The following is an 18,510-nucleotide window of genomic DNA, read 5'->3' as shown; positions in this document are numbered from 1 at the left end:
ACTTGAACCCTTTATTTAATTTATTGGAACCTAATTTATGTCCCACATCATAATAAACATATTCAACCCATTTCCCGGAAAACTGGTAAAACCTTTGGGTAAGCCCGTTATTATTTCGCACCTTGGCGTCTGTTTGCCAGGTAAATTTGAACATCGCTAAAAGCACACGGAGAGTAAGTATGTGCGTATATTGCTCTCCGTTGACCAACCGTGAAAGCATCTGTGTAAATAAATTTTATAGGTACCTGACAGCAACCAGAAACCTTCTCATTGCCTTCCCTTCCTTGCAGATTGTTGATTTCAGTCCTTAGGTCTACTGGCGGCGGCAAGCTATAACGAGCAGGCGCAAAAAATGCTATGATGTGTATGCTTATAGATTTTATTTTCGTTTGGCACACGGGTGTGGTGGTTGTGTTGTTGGGCAAGTCCAGCAGCAAAAGCAATAATTTTAAATATAATTTTAAAGCGAATATTGAGTTAAACATACCGTCACATATCAGTAATTCAAAAGTTCTAATATATAGGAGAAGATATCTTTGATGAGACTGCATCGATCGTCTGCAGATAGTTAAAAGTGGTCTAATCTGCTTTGGAAACGTCTGGCAGAAACCCCAGACCCTGCCATCTATAGAAATTACAAAAAAATGTATATGGGATTTTAGTGTGGTGATCGAGTGTAAAAGCAAAATAATAGTGGTACCGTACGATACAAACGCCGAAGCATCGTTATAATTACTAACAGCCATTCGCGTCAATAGGTAAATAATCTTTGTACCTTTTTTTATTACCGCTTGAATGGCTATTGTCGCACAAGTGTGATCGTATCTACCAGACCGGTTCGGAAATATCAAATTCGAATAATTGATATACTGCTTCAAATTTAGCTTTGCTTACCAATATGGTAAATTTTATTCCGATTAAAAAATGAATTTTGCTTTGTTGAATTCAGTAGAAAAGATATAGTTGCTATAATATATTGTTTGACAGTTTCCTTACAAGAATTATCGCTCACCGATTATATAACGTAGCATTTAATTAACAAAACAGAAGTCAAAAACAGTCCAATTTTTTTTAGTCACTTCGTGCTGATTAGTAACAAAATCCGAGGGAAAACGAATTGATCTACTCCATCATGTAATTAGTTATGTTATTCATTTCGACAAATAAGATTATGCAATGGCACATTCTGAGATTTAGTATTATTTAAATAAACCGCAAATTTTGTTATTGAACTTGAAAACAGTTGTTTATTGCATTCAAAAGTAACGAGGAAATAATTTTGAACCCGTCTGATAATCACTTTCGCATGTAGTGTAGTTATCGTACACAGTTTTAAAACAACCAGTGAGATTTTCCACCTACCCGTTGAAGAGGTTGATCAGACAGGTATCTACATATTAATAATGCAGACCAAACAAGTGTGCAAAGAGTGAAAACCGCATCAGCAACACGATCAAAAATAGACTTGTTCCGACCATTATGCTGGTAGCCACTAGTGTAATTTATAAATATAAATTATTCAAATTCCAGAACGTGATCAGCAATCCAAAACAATTCGGTTATAAATCAATATTGAAACTGGCATCGCTATTGGACCGGAGAAGCGCCAAAGATGGAGGAGAACGTCATCAGTATGTTTATGGATGTAAAACTGGATATCCGCGAGCGGAAGCTGGAGTTTTCTCACCTCAAGGTAAGCTAAAATTGTTGTTGCGCACGTCTATTGTTTGTTCTTTCAATCGTTGAGATATGTAGTCAAATAAGGTTTCTGATTTTATTTAATAAATAACGTTAGATAAAATAACTGTAAAAAATAATTCAAACTTTTGTTATGAATGCAAGTTATGATAATGAGACAAATATTAAATCATTATATGAATGCTAGGGAGAATAACTACATGGGCGACACCCATATTCCCATCCATGGCATTCATTACTGGCATACGGGAGCTAACTTCTTTTATTTCTTTTAAATGACTGTACACTACACATCACAATTGAAACTTGGCCTGTTTTTCAACTTTGAGCTCATACGTCTTTGCGCACAAACCTTAAGAACCAACCGAATAAGGGTGCTGCATAAATACCTATTTCTAACTAAAAGAAAGGCACACCTCATATAGTTTTTTCAATGAAAACCAACTTGAGCACCGTCAAAAAAATTTTATATGAATAAAGAAGGAAAAAATAACTTACTCACTCACATACAATAATCACAGTTGAAAAATCGCATTTGCATGTGAAGCATTTCATTGTTTTTGATAAACCTATTATAACCCTGGAATGGTCTTGAAATCAAATTTGTCTGATAATATATTGCTTTACATAGATTGCGTGTCCGAAATTGGCGAATGATCAATGCAATGCATTTTCAAAAACTATGAATTGCTCTAAATATAAAATCTGATTTTTAACTCTGATGTTTCTTCGTAATAACAGAAAGATTGCATATGCTTTGAATCCAAAAAGAAATGAAAATAAAATTTTACACGTATCACTTCCATTTCACTCACGATATGTATCATATCGTAAGCGCAGTTTTCTGCAAGCTGTGACGAGTATGTAGATGTGATAATGATTCCTATAAACAATGCTCCAATTGCTGGGGACACCAGTGCTGATGATTCATTTTAACTTGTTTTACATAGTTCTTCGAAAAAATCTTGGTCTCAATGGCGATTGAGAGAGAATGAAGTTTTATTGTAGCTCGTCGGTAGGGTGGGACTGATCTCAGATACTGTTTATTTTTTCGCTTTTGTATCAGATTTCGATAAACTTGTTTTCACTTGCATGTTATGACTGATAAATGCGATTTCTCTCATTTATTGTCGTTTATTACCAATTGAGAGCGAATTCTTCAATCCTTGCATGCATATGCTGCAAATCAAGTTCTTTGAGCACCCACCCTTCTTAGCTAACTCAAATATTTACAGTCATTTCTAGAATTCAAAACAATCTTCGATTTTGATATCAGAATTGAAGAATGATTCAGCTTTTTTGCATTTAGGTAAATGTAGTAGTCCATCTTCCAACGCTGCAAGACTTAAGACTCGAGATTTCAAAGGTCACATTTTTATCGCCTATTTATTTCCACACCACCATCATTTGTATCGCAATAATTAATAAAAGATCATTATTTCCATTTACAGTCTTGGACGCGTTATTTTGTGCGTGTTGAAGCCGTCAAGTGCTTTCCATGCTACGTCAAAATATCGTTCTTCAAAGCGCACACTGACGAGAGTACGGATTTGATTGTGCGCATCAATATTCCCGGCTTGACTGTCCAAATGGCCACCTCACGTACGCGGGCGCATTCTTATGGGCTGTTTTGGAAGCACAATCGCAAACGGTGCTGCGCATATTTTGCCCTACCGTCTCAGTTGCTGTGCGAACGTCATCTGCGGTGGATGAAGAAATCGATCCGGAATCTGGAGCTATACCGACAGGAAATTCTCCAGCTGCGACGTGCCAGTCGGACGCCGATCCACGAAATCCGCAGTGAGATGCAACCGAGTTCGTCGAACAACGATTTGGGGCTGTACCAGAATCTCGATTTCACACAGAATATGGCCGATGTGTACGACATCCTTGGACCGCTGCCTAACGTTCCGGACCAGTCGGACTTGAGCATGGCGCGCAGAATATCCAGTGTTTCCGGCATATACGAGGAGATTTTTGATTACAAACAGCCAAATGGCCCAGTCTTTGCTAACGGATCACGAATTTCTCGCGCTTCAATTGCTTCCGGAATTTATGAGGAAATGAAGTTGGCAGACATTAGGGAGAATGCCGAAAGGTAAGTTTAATAATTAATGCAACTTAAACCTATTTCAGTCCATACAGAGGTGGTTTACTGAACCTACGCTGAAAAAAAGATTGTTCTTTGATTCTTAGTTTCTTTTTTTTTTCTTTTTGAACTATAGAAGGGTTTTGTTTATCACAAAAATATTTGATTGCATGTACGAACTTCAAGATAACGTACCCATCAATTTTAGAATTTTTGAAGTCCAGATCCCACCAATTTGGAAAAAGCATAACTGAAGAACGAAGTGTAATGGAAACAAAGTCTTGTTGAAAATGCAAAAAAAAATTTTAACGTGCTCCAAAAATATGAACCGGAAAATTTTCAAAAAAACTCCCGCAGCTTAGAAAATTCATAAAATAAAGACAGAAAAACTGCCCGAACGTATAAAATTACAAAAAAGATTTAATTTCTGAAAATTTTAGCATCTAATTTTTCACCTGTCATAAGACGAGTTTTATACTATTCCATTTAATTCCACCACGTTGTAATCTGTCAACGACAAATGGCGGGATGGCGTTGTTATGTTCACTGTTAAAATGTTTAAGACGTTTCTCGTGAACTAAGAAATAAGTGTTCAACTATAGATTGCTGTTAAAAACTTCAGTCTCTTCATTTATTCAGGCCTGCTTTTATATCCAATTCCACTCCATACAAATTATATTTCTATTGACAAGTTATGTACAATTTCATTAAGGGTTCTTCCAATTTACCGAAACGGGAATATTCTACAATTATAAACACAGATACACAGATATGCGTTTAGTGTCTTCGGGAAAACTGTATTGGATCGTATTTTAAGCCACTATGCCAAAGACACCCTGTTCCTATATCTTTTAAATTCCGCGGAACTTTATTAGAATTTGGGGGTTAGGTTCTATGACAGAGGTTCGTCTTGGTTGTGATGTTATAGGAATATATGAATAATTTATTTGAGAAACTGCATATATATTTATTTTACACAATTCCGAGAAAACAACAAAACAACTGAATCATTTGTTTGAGAAACTGCATATATTTATTTTTCACTATCCCGAGAAAACAACAAGAAACTGTTTTTGAACAAATTGGCATCAAATCTTTTGATTTTGAGGTACTTCCAGTTTGAAAACTGCAAGCAGTACTTCATAATTGCTCTTCAAAGTGCGTGTACAAATGTAGTTTCTCAAACAAATGAAAAATTCTTTATACATTTCCGTATTTTTTGCCAGAATACGTATTTTTGGACGAGGATTCATTCTCAAAAATGTCACATATGCAGTTTCTCAAACAAACGGTTTAACTTTTTTGAACAAATTGGCTTCAAATCTTTCAATTCCTTCGATACAGATCAGTAGTTTTCGGCAAAACTCAACAAGCTAGGGTACTCCTAAATCAAAAACTGCAAGCTGTATTCCATAATTGCTCTTCAAAGTGCCTGTAAATAGGGGGAATGACGGCTTTGGCAGGTTTTGTTCTATTATTGGCAGGGGGGTTTTTTATGACTGACTATGCTCAAATTTGGCCTAAGCATTCTTTGCATATCAAAGAATATTGTGGCCAAATTTCATAAAATTCGGTCGACAAAAACCCCCCTGCCAATAATAGAACAAAACCTGCCAAAGCCGTCTTTCCCCCTATATATTTCTCGAACAAACGAAAAAAAATCATACATTTCATAAACAACATTTTTTTTACGCATTTTTTTCCAAAATACGTATTTTTGGATTCAGAATATAAAAAATCTCATTTTGGCCAAAAGTGTCATATAAGCAGTTTTTCAAACATTTTCCGTCTATTTCCAAATTCAAACAGAATGCTACAATAGTTGAAAATACAAGAAGAAAACGGTATAGAATCAATTAATAGTTGAGAAATAAGGCGGAAAGATACAAAGTACTAGGAGACCGGAATATACTCTTTTAGGACTATAAAGCACGCATAATCTTGGAAAAATGGAACTACTCCTAAAAGGAGTATATTGCGTTTACTTATTAAAGAGTATATTACACATACGTCAAAATGAGCATACTTTTTACTCCTTGTTCTGACGTGAAAAATGCGTATCTTTTACTACGAAGAAAATGTAAAATGTATACTTTTTACCCCCAAAGTTATTAGCTCTATGCATAAATTTTATTTATTTATTTCTTCGTCTTCAGCTATGATGTACAGACTGCTGCTTCTAAAATCAACTTACATCTAATGCTATTTTTAAAGGAAGTCCTGTTAACGTTAAAATCAAAATCAGACAAGTCATTGAGAAGGTTGAAACATTTTTCTAGCGGATGGTTCTGGCCGGAAACGGTATGTCTTCTAGCCCAAAATAGTTGCCGCTGACGGGAGCGGCGAGCCGGACCATAAAAGATGACACGCTGTAGTAGCTCATCGCAGTCCAGCCGGTGGCTTAGCAGGTCAAAGGCGAACATCCTCTGCAAATATGCACGACTTTGGCGGAGCGGTTCCAAGTGTATTAGCTGACAACGATCCTCGTACTGTGGTAATCGCAAAGGATTGGTCCAGGGCAAGGGTGAACCGGACAAGACTACGTTGAACTCGTTCGATACGGGCTGACTGCACTTCATGGAACGGTGCCCAAACTGGTACGACATATTCAAGTATGCTGCGAACAAGACAGCTGTACAAACTTTTCAAAGCATATACGTCGTTGAATTCCGCGCCGTTGCGACGAATGGAACCGAGAACTGCAAAAGCTTTGGCGGTGGTCACAGATATATGCTCGCTGAAATTGAGTTTTTTGTCCATTGTTACGCCAAGATCATTGATGGAAGAGACGCGATTCAGTGAAATTTCATCTGATGAGTAGTTGAAATCGATTTGCGTCCTTGATGATTTTGCACTTTTTGGAATTCAAATCCATGCCATTCAGCACACACCATTGGGCTATGGTATCGAGATCATGCTGTAGAGCAAAGCAGTCGACAAGCGAAGATACTATTCGAAAAGCACTTATGAATAAAGCTTGGCGGCAGTTTATCCGGACCAGAGCCCTTTGATGGATCAATAGAGTTCAATGCGCTTACTATTTCTGAGGTAGAGAATATCGGGCGTGGAAAATTGATGTAGTACGATTGAAGTGAGTCTATAGCGCCAACTGAGTTTGGAGGAGACGCGGTGTTATACACAGATTTGAAGAAACTGGCAAAAAGTTCAGCTGCTTCAGAGGTGCCGCTGGAAGTAACGTCGCCAAATGACATTTCCGAAGGAACCTGCTGTGAGTTCTTCCTGCTGTTAATGGACCGCTAAAACGATGATGGGTTCGACTTAACTTCCTCTTGGACACGAAAAATGTAGTTACGGAAAGTAGTGTTAACGAATTCGCCATACGTTGAAGAAATGTTCTATTCTCAAAATTCCGGTTTTTGAAATACCGTCGTCGTGCCTTGCGGAGAACTTTACGCATGTGTTGTAAGTCTGCATTCCACCAAGGTTGCTTGAGTGTCCGACGCGTTGAACATCTACGAATAGAAGTATGCCTTCTGACCGTATCATACACAGTACTGTAGAACGATGAGATAGCCATATTTACATCGGTTTCACCAACGATTTGATGCCAATCGAGTGAGCCGAACTCCGATTTTACAGCAGGGATTGAACTTATCATTTCATTATCATTTAGTATTGAGCATGAGCATGAGCATTATGACCGAACAATTCGTAGTTGCTACTCCGTGATTGACTAGAACTTGCGAAATTGTACAGAGAACACAATAAATGGGGCTTGGGACTAGCTACCCATTCTCAATGTACACGTTTCGGGAGCTCAAATATCTAAAGTCAATAACGGCGCCGGCCACGTCCTTACGGTCATATAGGAAGGGAAGGATTGTTAGTCCGACTCTCGTTGCTACTAGAGACCGAGTATACCTCTGCATCTCCACGATTGTCTTGGGATAGGATATCGTTTTAGTTACAAAGGATAATTTATCTGGATTCACTTCGGTAAGTGATGCGATCTATGGGATGGGAAATAACACTATCGGTGTCTGGAATTTTCACTTTCTGATTTATTCACTCACCCGCGCAAAGCAAAACAAAATTACGGCGACCGGCCGATCGTTTTGCCTTCCGCACAAATCAAAACTAAATTTTGATGACCGGCCGATCCGCTTACTGGAGAAACACGACCAGACAAGAAATAAACTTCCACTTTCTCATTAAGGGTCAATTTATTCACCTCTGCTTAAGCCCTAAACCAGGTTTAAACGTATGAGTAAGCACCGCTCAAGAGTTAAGCGAAGGTGAAGAAATTTGCCCTAAGTAAAATATCCATGAACTGTAGAAAAAATAATGTTTTATATTTACGAAACCTTCAGCGGCAAAAAACACAAAATAATGATTTTCAATTGCAAAATGAGGGAAAATTGTTCTTGCATGTAAAATAGTCACAATCATTGCAATGGGTCTCTTCGGAGTCTCCACGGAAAAATGTTTAGAATTTTAACGACATTTTTTCCGAAATTCTGTGGAAGAGTTCCGAAAAATGTTCGGTAGAAATTTTGAAGAACTTGAAGAATCCATAGAAGGATCCGGAATGCATGATTCGCATTCCAATAAACATCAAATTCCGAAGATTTTCCAGTATAAATTAGAAAAAAAAAATCCAGCTTACTTTTTTTACAGCATCTCTATATTTTTCGAAATCCTGGGCAACTTTAATGAATTAAATAATTAAAGGAAATTCTTCTAAATTTCCAATGGAATTTTTTTTCGTTTTCCAATAGAAATTTTTAGAAATTTTCAGCAGTTTTTTTTAATTTCCAAAAGAAATTATTCGGAATATGCCAAAATATTTCCGATGGAAATTCCTAAGATTTTCCAGTAGAAAATCGAAAAAAGTTCATCTGAAACACCTATAATGAATTTCCCGAGGAAATTTCGATGTTTTTACAAGTGGAAACAACGAAAAAATTGTACTTTCGTCAGTACATTCAAAGTTAATTGCCTATATGCCGGGTATTAAGCCACCCGGAGTGGAAATTAATTACTATGTCTGAAACTTGATTATGCATATGTACAACATGTGATAGATTTAGTTCGGAAAAGGTATTGGAGGGTAACCGCCCCTTCGGTGGGGTTTGATCCCACGACCCCAGTACTTTCGTAGTACTTGTAAAGGTTGTACTTTGGAAGCATTTCCAATAGGAATTCCTGAAAAAATTTAATCAAAATTTTAAAGATTTTCTGATGTGAAAATTCCTTAAAATTTCTAAATCATTTCCTGTGCATCTTTGCATGGTAAAGATTTAAAGAAATGTTTAGCTGAACCTACAAAGAAATCAAAATGACTTCCCGAAGAAGAATGAATTCCCGATGAAATTATGGTGCAAATTAAAAAAAAACATGGACCTTGAGAATTCTAAGGATTTATTCTTTGAAAACCCATAGAATTTTTTGAAGATAATCCATAGACTCTTCCGTGGAAATTCTAAATAATGCCTCGAATAAAAAAATACTTGGGAAATTTAAAAAAATGTGAATTTAAAAAAATGTGAATTCACAAAGAGCGTAAAAAAGTTTCCGAAATTTTTTTATTTCAAAATTCCAAATTTGAAAAGAAATTCAAGAACAAAAAATCAACGGTAATATCAAAGTGTTTCATGTGGCATTGGCTGTTTAATATCTCTTGAAAATTCAGAAGATTTTTCTTGAAAAAAATTAGAAGTCTTCTTCTTCTTCTTCTTCTATGGCTCCATATTCCAGCTGGAAGTTGGTCTCCTTTTCAACTTAGTATATTCTATTAGCATTTCCTCAGTTATAAATGGAAAGCTTTTATATGCCAGCCATTGCACGATTATATATCTTGTGTAGCAAGTACGATGGATACACCATACTTAGAGTGTCGAGAATGTTTCCCACCCGAAAACATCCTAGACAGGAACGAGAATCAAACTCGCCATCTCTGGATTGGCAATCCTACGCCTTTGCTCGCAAGGCTAACTGGAGACTGAACATTTTGAAGCGTACTCCTTAAAATGTTCGAAAAACTTCTTTTGGAAATTAAGAAGAATTTCTGGTGAAGATGTCGACGAAATTCATTAGAATGTTAAAAAAAAAGTATTCGGCCAATAACTCATTCCAGAGGCGGAATTTTGAAAAGTATGGCGGACTTCTAGCGCTGATTCCCCTCTACAACTTTGTCTAAGGGTACATTGCTCTATGTCTAATATTAACAGCGTGAAACGCTAGGAACACTCAATATACTAAATGATAATAAGTGTTATTATCATTTAGTATATAAAATGATACTAGCATTTCCTGCGGTGAATATTAGACATAGAGCAATCAGTGCTAGAAGTCCGCCATACAACACTTTTCGGAATTCCGCCTCTGGAATGAGTTATTGGCTGAATACTAAATGATAATAAAATGATAAGTTCAATCCCTGCTTTACAGCGTCAAAGTCACAACGTGTGAAATCTAATTCTTGATTAGAGATGATACTTCGAGAACGATCCAAAGTACGTTGTATGTTCAAACGTATAACAAACGGTTTATGATGGCGGTCTGGTCTTAACATCGTGGATGGCGCTTCAATCAGTTCAGTTTCATTGACGTTACTTACAAATGCCAGATCTAATAGTCTACCATTGGCGTTGAGCACATCACATATTTGCAGCAGACCAGAGGAGATGAGATTCTCGGTGAGAATAAGTTCTTGTTCGGAGGACGCGCTCGTAGGTAAATAGCCCCTAACGTCGTCATTTTAAGCCCACAGAAGTTGAGGGAGATTGTAATCACCGAGCATGATAACTGTGTCGCAATCTGCAGCTCTATCTACTAACTGATGCACGCAGACGGAATGTGCCGCAAAGCTTTCTGAGTTACTTACTATTTGGCTTCAGGTAAATACCACAAATGTAGACGGATTTATCGACGAGAGTTATTTTGACGATGACCTGTTCCAGAGAATCACTTTCTGGGAGGTAAAACGATGCGCTGACCAAAGAGCACTTCACCGCAATTAGTACTCCGCCACCTCGTTGAAATTGACTATTTGAACTACTACGGTTACACCGGTAAATGTTGTAGTTAGAAGCCAGTTCCGAGTTTAGCACGTCGCTTCGAAGCCAAGTTTCAGTTAGCACAATGACATCGTAATCACTAGCAGCAGCCAGGAAAAAAATCATTAGTTTTTGTGCGCATACCACCGACGTTATGGTAATAGACGGTAAGCGGAACAGATGGCAGTGCTTGGGATGAGAATGTTGAGAATGATCAACTTCGGTGGCGACGGGATCGGGATGACGGGAAATGCTATCTACAGCAAATCGGTTGATGTTTTCCAGGACAATGGTCGGCCGAGTGAAATTTAATGACGATGAACAAGTACAGTTCTCAGTGTCTCGCTCGCTACTGCCGGATCGATTGACATCGTTTCCGGTCCCCAAAAAAACTGCTGTTTGCTGCCAATGTTCTCAAATTCCCGAAACCTAATCCCACGAGGCCATGTTTCAGTTGCCAGCGCAACCAGTTTGAAATCGAGCGGCATTCCAACTTTGTAGGAGTGTGCTAGTGTTACCACGCACGACCAGTTTCACAATATGCAGGTCCGAAGTTCCCAATCTAGACTGAGCTAGTTCGGTTACCTTTTCATCGGAAACTTTTGGCAAGACAGATAAGGCCAGAATTTATTTGGATCATGCTCCGAAGAAAGCGATGCGACTAGATCAGAATCTGTGGCGCCAGTTCCGATACCACACATGGATTTGGCGGGACGGCGAAGCGTAGTATCGTCGTAGTTATTTTGAATTTTGTACAAATATTTGACGTTAGAAATGACGTTAGAATTCATAAAAATGAATTGGTTGTTGTTCGTATCCGCGTAAATTAAAAACGGCTCGATGGATTTTCGTCATGGCTTCAGCAGTAGACCGAGGTGTAGATCTTGAGTATCTAAAACATGAAAAAATCGAGGAGTAAATAGAACCTATGTGAATTTATCCATATGATTTGATTTGCTTACCGTTATATAATGTTCCATACGATTTTCTGATATAACATCTGGCCATGGGACTTATAACTTTGCGGACAATGAGGTCGTGGAATTTCGCGTATCCCTTTCTCCAACATGAATCCTTGCAAATAAAAATGATTGAATTATCAGCAAATTTGAAAACATAAGGATTATTTTGTACTTACCCGCTTTGCAAAACTTTTCACCCACCGTTCAGTATCCAAACTCCAGTAAAAATTTCAAATTAAGCGATTAAACTGATAAAAACTTTGCCAAAACCATGAAAATCTATTTCGGTAATGACAGCAAATTGGAAATTTTCTTTTCTCACAAAAGACTACTTTTTACGCATTTTTCAATTTGTTTGCATACTCCGGAAAGCGTAAAAACTAGCCCCCCGATAATAACTCAAAAGTATGCTTTTTTTGACGATATGCAATATTCTCTAAAGTGATCAGAAAGTGGGACCCTCCTTTCTGCTGAGGGTGGCTGGGTTCGATTCCCGGTGCCGGTCTAGGCAATTTTCGGATTGGAAATTGTCTCGACTTCCCTGGGCATAAAAGTATCATCGTGTTAGCCTCGTGATATACGAATGCAAAAATGGTAACCTGGCTTAGAAACCTCGCAGTTAATAACTGTGGAAGTGCTTAATGAACACTAAGCACCGAGGCGGCTCTGCTAGAGATGTCGCAAATTAATCGATTACTTGGATAAATCGATTCATCGACGTGCAGGGACTATGTCCAAGGGCTTGACGACCCCTCCCCATGGCCACTGCGAGTTAGGGGGCCTGCCTAGGATGTGGTGGGGTTTGACAGTGGGCTCTGTTAAACCTCTACAAAAAGCTGCATGTGTCCATAAGCAGGCCCTATCAAACCCAGTCAGCACATGAACGTATATGGTGTCGTGTAGGATGCTGAAGTGCAGGCGATAGAGGTACTTTTCCACACAACGTGTATGTATATCGTCTCCAATTTAGCATCTTGTATTGCACCGTGTGCGATTTTGTGTAGACTGGGAAGCGACCGTGTGCCGCTCAAAGCGCACAAGCCCAACACGAGTGCCAACCGGCACATCAGGATTAATACCAGTGAGATCCTGATTACGGTATACTGGTCAGTGACACACACACGCGCGCGAAAGTAATGCAAAATAAACGACATGTAAAATGAACGTAAACTGACATTCTTACTTAACGTGAAATAGAGATAAAATAAGGGTTGCTGAATAACATTAGCTTTCCGATTACTATCAATTATTTTCAATTTTAATCCCGTTTCTTTTTTACTTTTCTTACGTTAATGAAATGATAACGCGAATCCGAAATTCAAATGAACAATCGCTCACTTTGAGCGATTGATTGTTTATTCTCGCGAAGAACGAACAATTGAACAAATTAAGGAAATGCTAATACTGCTGTGTAGAAGTTTCATAGGTCACATCACTTTCCATGGTGAATCCCGATCTATGTTACTGATTACCCCACCCAACTAACACTACTTCCTTCCCGTGGTAAATGTGGAGATGCAGAGGTATTCTCGGTCTCTAGTAGCAACAATTACCACACACTCACATTCTCTCCCTTTCCCAACTGACTGTAAGGACTTGGCCGGCGCCGTTATTGATCAACATTTGCGAGCTGCTGAAACGTGCACTTCGAGAATAGTTGGTAAATCCCAACCACTATTCACTTGGATCGTAGTGCAATTTGCACCAGTTCTGATCAATCACGGAGTAGCAACCATTGATATGTACAGTCAGTCTAAACTAAGCTAAGCTAAGCTACTTGGATAAATCGATTCATCGACGTGATAATCGATTAATTTTGAATCGATTATTACCAAACGATTAATCGATTCAATAATCGAGAGGAATCGAGAGTAATCGATTAGTTACTAATCGATTAATCAGGATTTCACGACATCATAAGGATGTCGCAATTGGATTGATTACCTCGATTGATCGATTCATCGTTGCGATAATCGATTAATTTTGAATCGATTAATATCCAACGATTAATCGATTCAATAATCGACAAGGATCGAGAGTAATCGACTAGTTACTAATCGATTAATCGGAATTTTACGACATCTCTAGGCTCTGCCCCAGTGCGGGGATGTAATGCCAATTAGAAGAAGAAGAAGAAGATCAGAAAGTACTCCTAAAATGAGTATTCCTATGTTACCGTGTAAGAGAATGTAACGGGCCTGGGATAAAACCCGCGACTTCCTACGTATGCATCAGAAACGGTAGCTAAGCCCATTTTTATCAGTAACAATAAAGAAACATGAATAGAAACCACCCAGATTTAAAGAGAAGGAATAATATATTCACTCTAATAGCCAGGAGGCACTAAAAAAATCAAATCAATCCACCTTGCAGTGATGATGCCTTCATCGGTGCATTAGGGAGGATATTGAAAAAAATCACATAAGAATCTAAAATAGCACTTTAGGTAAATGGGTTTCAATTTTCCATTGATTTACGTTTTATTGATATACCTCACAGTCAATCAATTATGTCTAAACAATTATAAAAACTGCATAAAAACGTTATTTGAAATAAGTTAGGGAACAACTAAAATGATATTGAATGATTTGTCAGCAAAATAAGGGTGCCCATAACCGAACCAATAAAGGTGCCCACAACCGAATTTCGCAGCCTTTTAGGAAAATGAAGAAGAAGAAAATTGCACTGAAATTTTAATGGCAATCGTCATTGATTAAATATACTGTATAAATATGCATTGGAACACACTTTTTTAATAAAATCATTTCAATTTATAACACTTTAAAAAAAGGTAAAAAAAAACTTTCGTTTTGTTTTTTTTGTAAGAAAAAAATGATTTGTTCCTTGTTCAAAGTAGAGATCCCATCTGATTTAATATTGAGCACAAAACATCATGTTACAATAGCAAACTAATAACGGTTGTCAGAATGACAGCATCTGTTATCTGTCAAAAGATACGTAGGGGTGCCCATAACCGAACGGTGCCCACAACCGAACCTCCTCCCCTACTATCAGACCCTTATCACATTATAATAGTATCAAACCCTTTAACTTTTGTTCATTTTTTTGTTTCAGCGCTTCTAAAGACCCAGTCGCTGATGACGTGCCACCTCCTCCGTTGCCTCCCCGCCCAAGGTCACACACCAATGAATTTGAGTTGCAGAGATCGTTCACCACACCGGAAGCGGATTTCTTAAAAAAGAAAAAGCACTGGCACTTGTTCGAATCCATGTTCGGCCGACGAAGGACAAACAGTGGATCCGCTAGTATCGGCAATGGAAGTGATCTGAAACCTGCAGCTGCAACAGAAAATGGCACAAAGAAGACAATACTGCTAGAGATGAGCCAGAAAGTGGTTCACCGGGATAAGGTAGCTCATCTACGGTTTGCCGAAAACAAAAGAAACAGTTTCTCCAGCCCAGACCTTAGTTTGCTGAAAGTAGATGGAGGCTCAACAGATAGTCTCTCCAATGGAGGATCATGCAGCTCGGAATTCTACGTTCAACAGGATGATGAATTCATTGAAGAAAATTGTTTAAGGTCGACAGAACTTTTAACTGCTTCAAAATGCTCTTCTATTGAAGAGTCAATGGCAAATTTGCTAATTAATGACGAGGAGCATGAAAGGCAAGAAATGAATGTTTCTGAAAAAATTGTGCCTAATTTCAACATATCATGCAATACATCAAATGTAAACCTGGCAGGTTGGGACTGTATAATTCCAGTGACCGAAAAAGATCCTACTTCACTGTCACTTCCGCAAGGCTATTGCGAAATGGGTGCACCCGGAACAGGTTTCAATCGCCAAATGTTGGAATGCGTGGAACTGCGTACAAATACAGGCGACACCTGCAATGCTGAATCTATCTACATGAATATGGAAGGTAAAGGAAGAGTGAGCGAAGAAGGGAGCCGCTCTAGTTCAACATCCAGCGGAGTAAGTAGCATCTACAGCAACGGAAGCAATTCGAGCAATACGAATAGAAACCGCAATTCTGTTGACGATAAAATCGCTTCATATTATCCGAACGAAGATTTTCGATTGCCAAAAAAGATCGAGCCTAGTTCAACCACAGAAGGTAACTCTATCGGAGAAAGCGTAAAAAGATCTAACTCTACGCGTTCAGCAAGCCATTACACGACATCACCTAAAAACACCCATCGAAAAACATCTACCCAGAACATATCGACCATTCCTCGATTGAGTAAGTCACCTCAAAAACCGCTGTGTCATAAATCCAGAGTAACGACTAGAAGCATTAGTTCAGAACGCGGATCATCCTCAGGTCCTATAATCACTATAACAGACAGTTCTCCTACTAGAAACAGTGAAAACAACCCACCAGAAGCAACTCCAACCCAGAAACTGTACAAAAAGTACGCAACTATCGCACGAGGAGCTTCCACATCCCCCAGCAAGTATCAGGAAAAAATCTCAGCACGGAAAGGGGCAGATCCGCTCCCAGTGGGAAATGGAAAGCGCTTTGGATCATTACCGCGATTCGCTAAAATTGACTTATCGCCCCTGCGATTGAAAATAAACAGCGTTTTGCAGCGTCACAATCCAGAGAGTTTATGAAAACTAAACCAGTGTTCTAGGTACAATTCCTGATGATCTCATCCACCGTAAGCAACTGGCGATAGCAACGTATGCCCCTTAAATTCGCTGCAATATTCAAAAGCCTTTGTCCGCAAAGTTATTGCTCAACTCATTAAGCTTAATTACCTGCTATAAACTCCTCTTTAAACGGAAATAATTTTTGGCTTCCAAATTATAATACGATAAGTTTTATGGCTAGCTTAAAGTAGACCTATCAGAAGTTGTTTGATATTGTTAGAAGTGGCAAATTTTGAATTATAAAAGCTTAGCTTACGGCCTTTTTCATATATTTTATGTTGAGCTATTAGCATGTTGTCCATTGTTAGACGTGAAGGCACGAGTGAAAATTTAAAAACACTGCACACAAAAAAACACAACTAGAATAAAACAATTTCTGTGATCTGATCGAGGACGGTACAATGTATACCCTGTTCCTTAATGAAAACGATAAAGAAGAAATTGAATTAAAGTCATCCCAAAAAGGTTAAATAAAGTGCACAGAAATGACACGATTTTAAAAAGATGCGTTAATTTATATTGAAAAACACTAAACCAGTAACCGAATGGCATATCGAAAATTTACGATAATCCCTAGTAAAATAAATTTTGAGAGACAGGTGCGCTATTGCTTTTGATCAGTGATTTTACTGAAGCTAATGTGATTCGATAATGTAACGCGGCATGTACAAATACAAAATATACAATATGAATTAGAAAAAAAAAACATTCTTTAATTTTTAACAAGATGAACATCAGAAGGGCTAAAGCAATCAAACCAATATTATACTATTTATTGCCGACACTTTGGGACCATCCAGAAACCACGTGAGCATATGTTTATGTTTATGTTTATGTTTATTGTATAGATTCATCTGACATTTAGTGGTCTTAATGAATATAGTAAATTTTAAACAAGTATACATTAAACGATTACAATCTTCTTAAAAAGGTGGTCAATGGTAAGTTAAAATCAAATAGCCTATAAATGCTGTTAAAAGCAGCCGCAGCAGCACGGAAAGGTTCATTCATGCCATACATTCGATTACGTGGAGAAAGGTGCAGGAAATCTCGTTGACGCATTGTTCGTTCCGGAGCATAAATATTTAATCTCATCAGAAGTTCCGGAGAGTCAATTTCACCAGTCGCGATTCTGGCCACGAAGGCAACCTGCGATCTATTCCTTCTCATTTGAAGAGTGTCAATACCAAGTAGTCTACATCGATCCTCATATGCGGGAAGATGAGCGGGATTCCTCCATGGTAGGTGCCGGAGTGCATAACGCACGAATCTACGCTGCACGGTTTCTAGCCTTGAGATCCAGATGCTATGATAAGGGCTCCAAACTACAGCACAAAATTCAAGGATAGAACGAACTAGAGAGCAGTACAGAGATTTTAGGCATTGAGGGTCCCGGAAGTCTTCAGATAGTTTGAAAATGAATCCGAGTTGCCTATTAGCTTTTGCGATGATGTCGTTATAGTGCGGCTTGAATGTCATGTCTTGATCCAGTGTGACTCCTAAATCCTTAATCTTATTCACTCTCTCAAGGGTAGTACCAGAGATACAATAATCAAAAACTATCGGCTTGTGTTTCCGGTAAAAGGAAATAGCATTACATTTTTGAATACTGAGCGCCAGGAGATTAGTAGTGCACCAGTTCGCCATTCTATCCACACGCGACTGCAGTTCTTCACAATCCTCGATGCTGTTGATAATCATAAACATTTTAACATCATCTGCATAAAACAAACGACAACCAGGAGGTAGCAGTCGAGAGAGTTCGTTGATGAACAGCGTGAACAAGAGAGGTCCCAGATTACTTCCTTGTGGTACACCAGAAGTATTGGAGAAGTATTCAGACTGTGAAGAACCGATTTTCACAGAAAGCAAACGGTTAGACAGATATGATTTGAACCAGCACACTAGATGACGACTAACTCCAAGTTGTTCTAACTTTGCAAGCAATATTCCATGGTCGACGCGGTCGAACGCTGGTTTTAAATCCGTATAAACTGCATCAACTTGGCCACCGGAGTCCATGGTACGAACACAAAGCGAAACAAACTCTATTAAATTCGTTTCTACAGAGCGCTTTGGATAGAAGCCGTGCTGTGCTGTAGATATGTACGCTTTACTGGCACT

The 18,510-nt window shown here is 38.4% G+C and overlaps 1 protein-coding gene across 2 annotated transcripts; it reads left to right on the top strand.

The window, feature by feature from the left end:
* The first annotated feature begins 382 nt into the window (after window positions 1–382).
* On the top strand, window positions 383–16,889 carry LOC134225934 (uncharacterized). 2 transcript variants are annotated; one of them, XM_062706379.1, is made up of 4 exons: window positions 383–758; window positions 1,531–1,693; window positions 3,150–3,796; window positions 14,844–16,889. In XM_062706379.1, the coding sequence occupies exons 2-4, from the start codon at window positions 1,613–1,615 to the stop codon at window positions 16,345–16,347; spliced, it is 2,232 nt and encodes a 743-aa protein (XP_062562363.1). In that variant the 5' UTR covers window positions 383–758; window positions 1,531–1,612; the 3' UTR covers window positions 16,348–16,889. The 2 variants fall into 2 exon arrangements, with proteins under 2 accessions (XP_062562363.1, XP_062562364.1); XM_062706380.1 differs by lacking the exon at window positions 383–758 and adding an exon at window positions 1,259–1,386.
* The last annotated feature ends 1,621 nt before the right edge of the window (window positions 16,890–18,510 follow it).

Source organism: Armigeres subalbatus, chromosome 3 (assembly GCF_024139115.2).
Source record: "Armigeres subalbatus isolate Guangzhou_Male chromosome 3, GZ_Asu_2, whole genome shotgun sequence".
Lineage (NCBI taxonomy): Eukaryota > Metazoa > Arthropoda > Insecta > Diptera > Culicidae > Armigeres > Armigeres subalbatus.
The sequence above is the reverse complement of the archived record's forward strand: the minus strand, read 5'-3'. Positions and strand labels throughout refer to the sequence as shown.

What these genes read in the sequence shown, in the direction of transcription:
- LOC134225934 (XM_062706379.1), top strand. Translation starts at nt 1,613, where the DNA reads ATGGAGGAGAACGTCATCAGTATGTTTATGGATGTAAAACTGGATATC. An exon ending in TGGAGTTTTCTCACCTCAAG is followed by an intron (nt 1,694 to 3,149) that starts GTAAGCTAAAAT and finishes TTCCATTTACAG; the next exon opens with TCTTGGACGCGTTATTTTGT. An exon ending in ATTAGGGAGAATGCCGAAAG is followed by an intron (nt 3,797 to 14,843) that starts GTAAGTTTAATA and finishes TTTTTGTTTCAG; the next exon opens with CGCTTCTAAAGACCCAGTCG.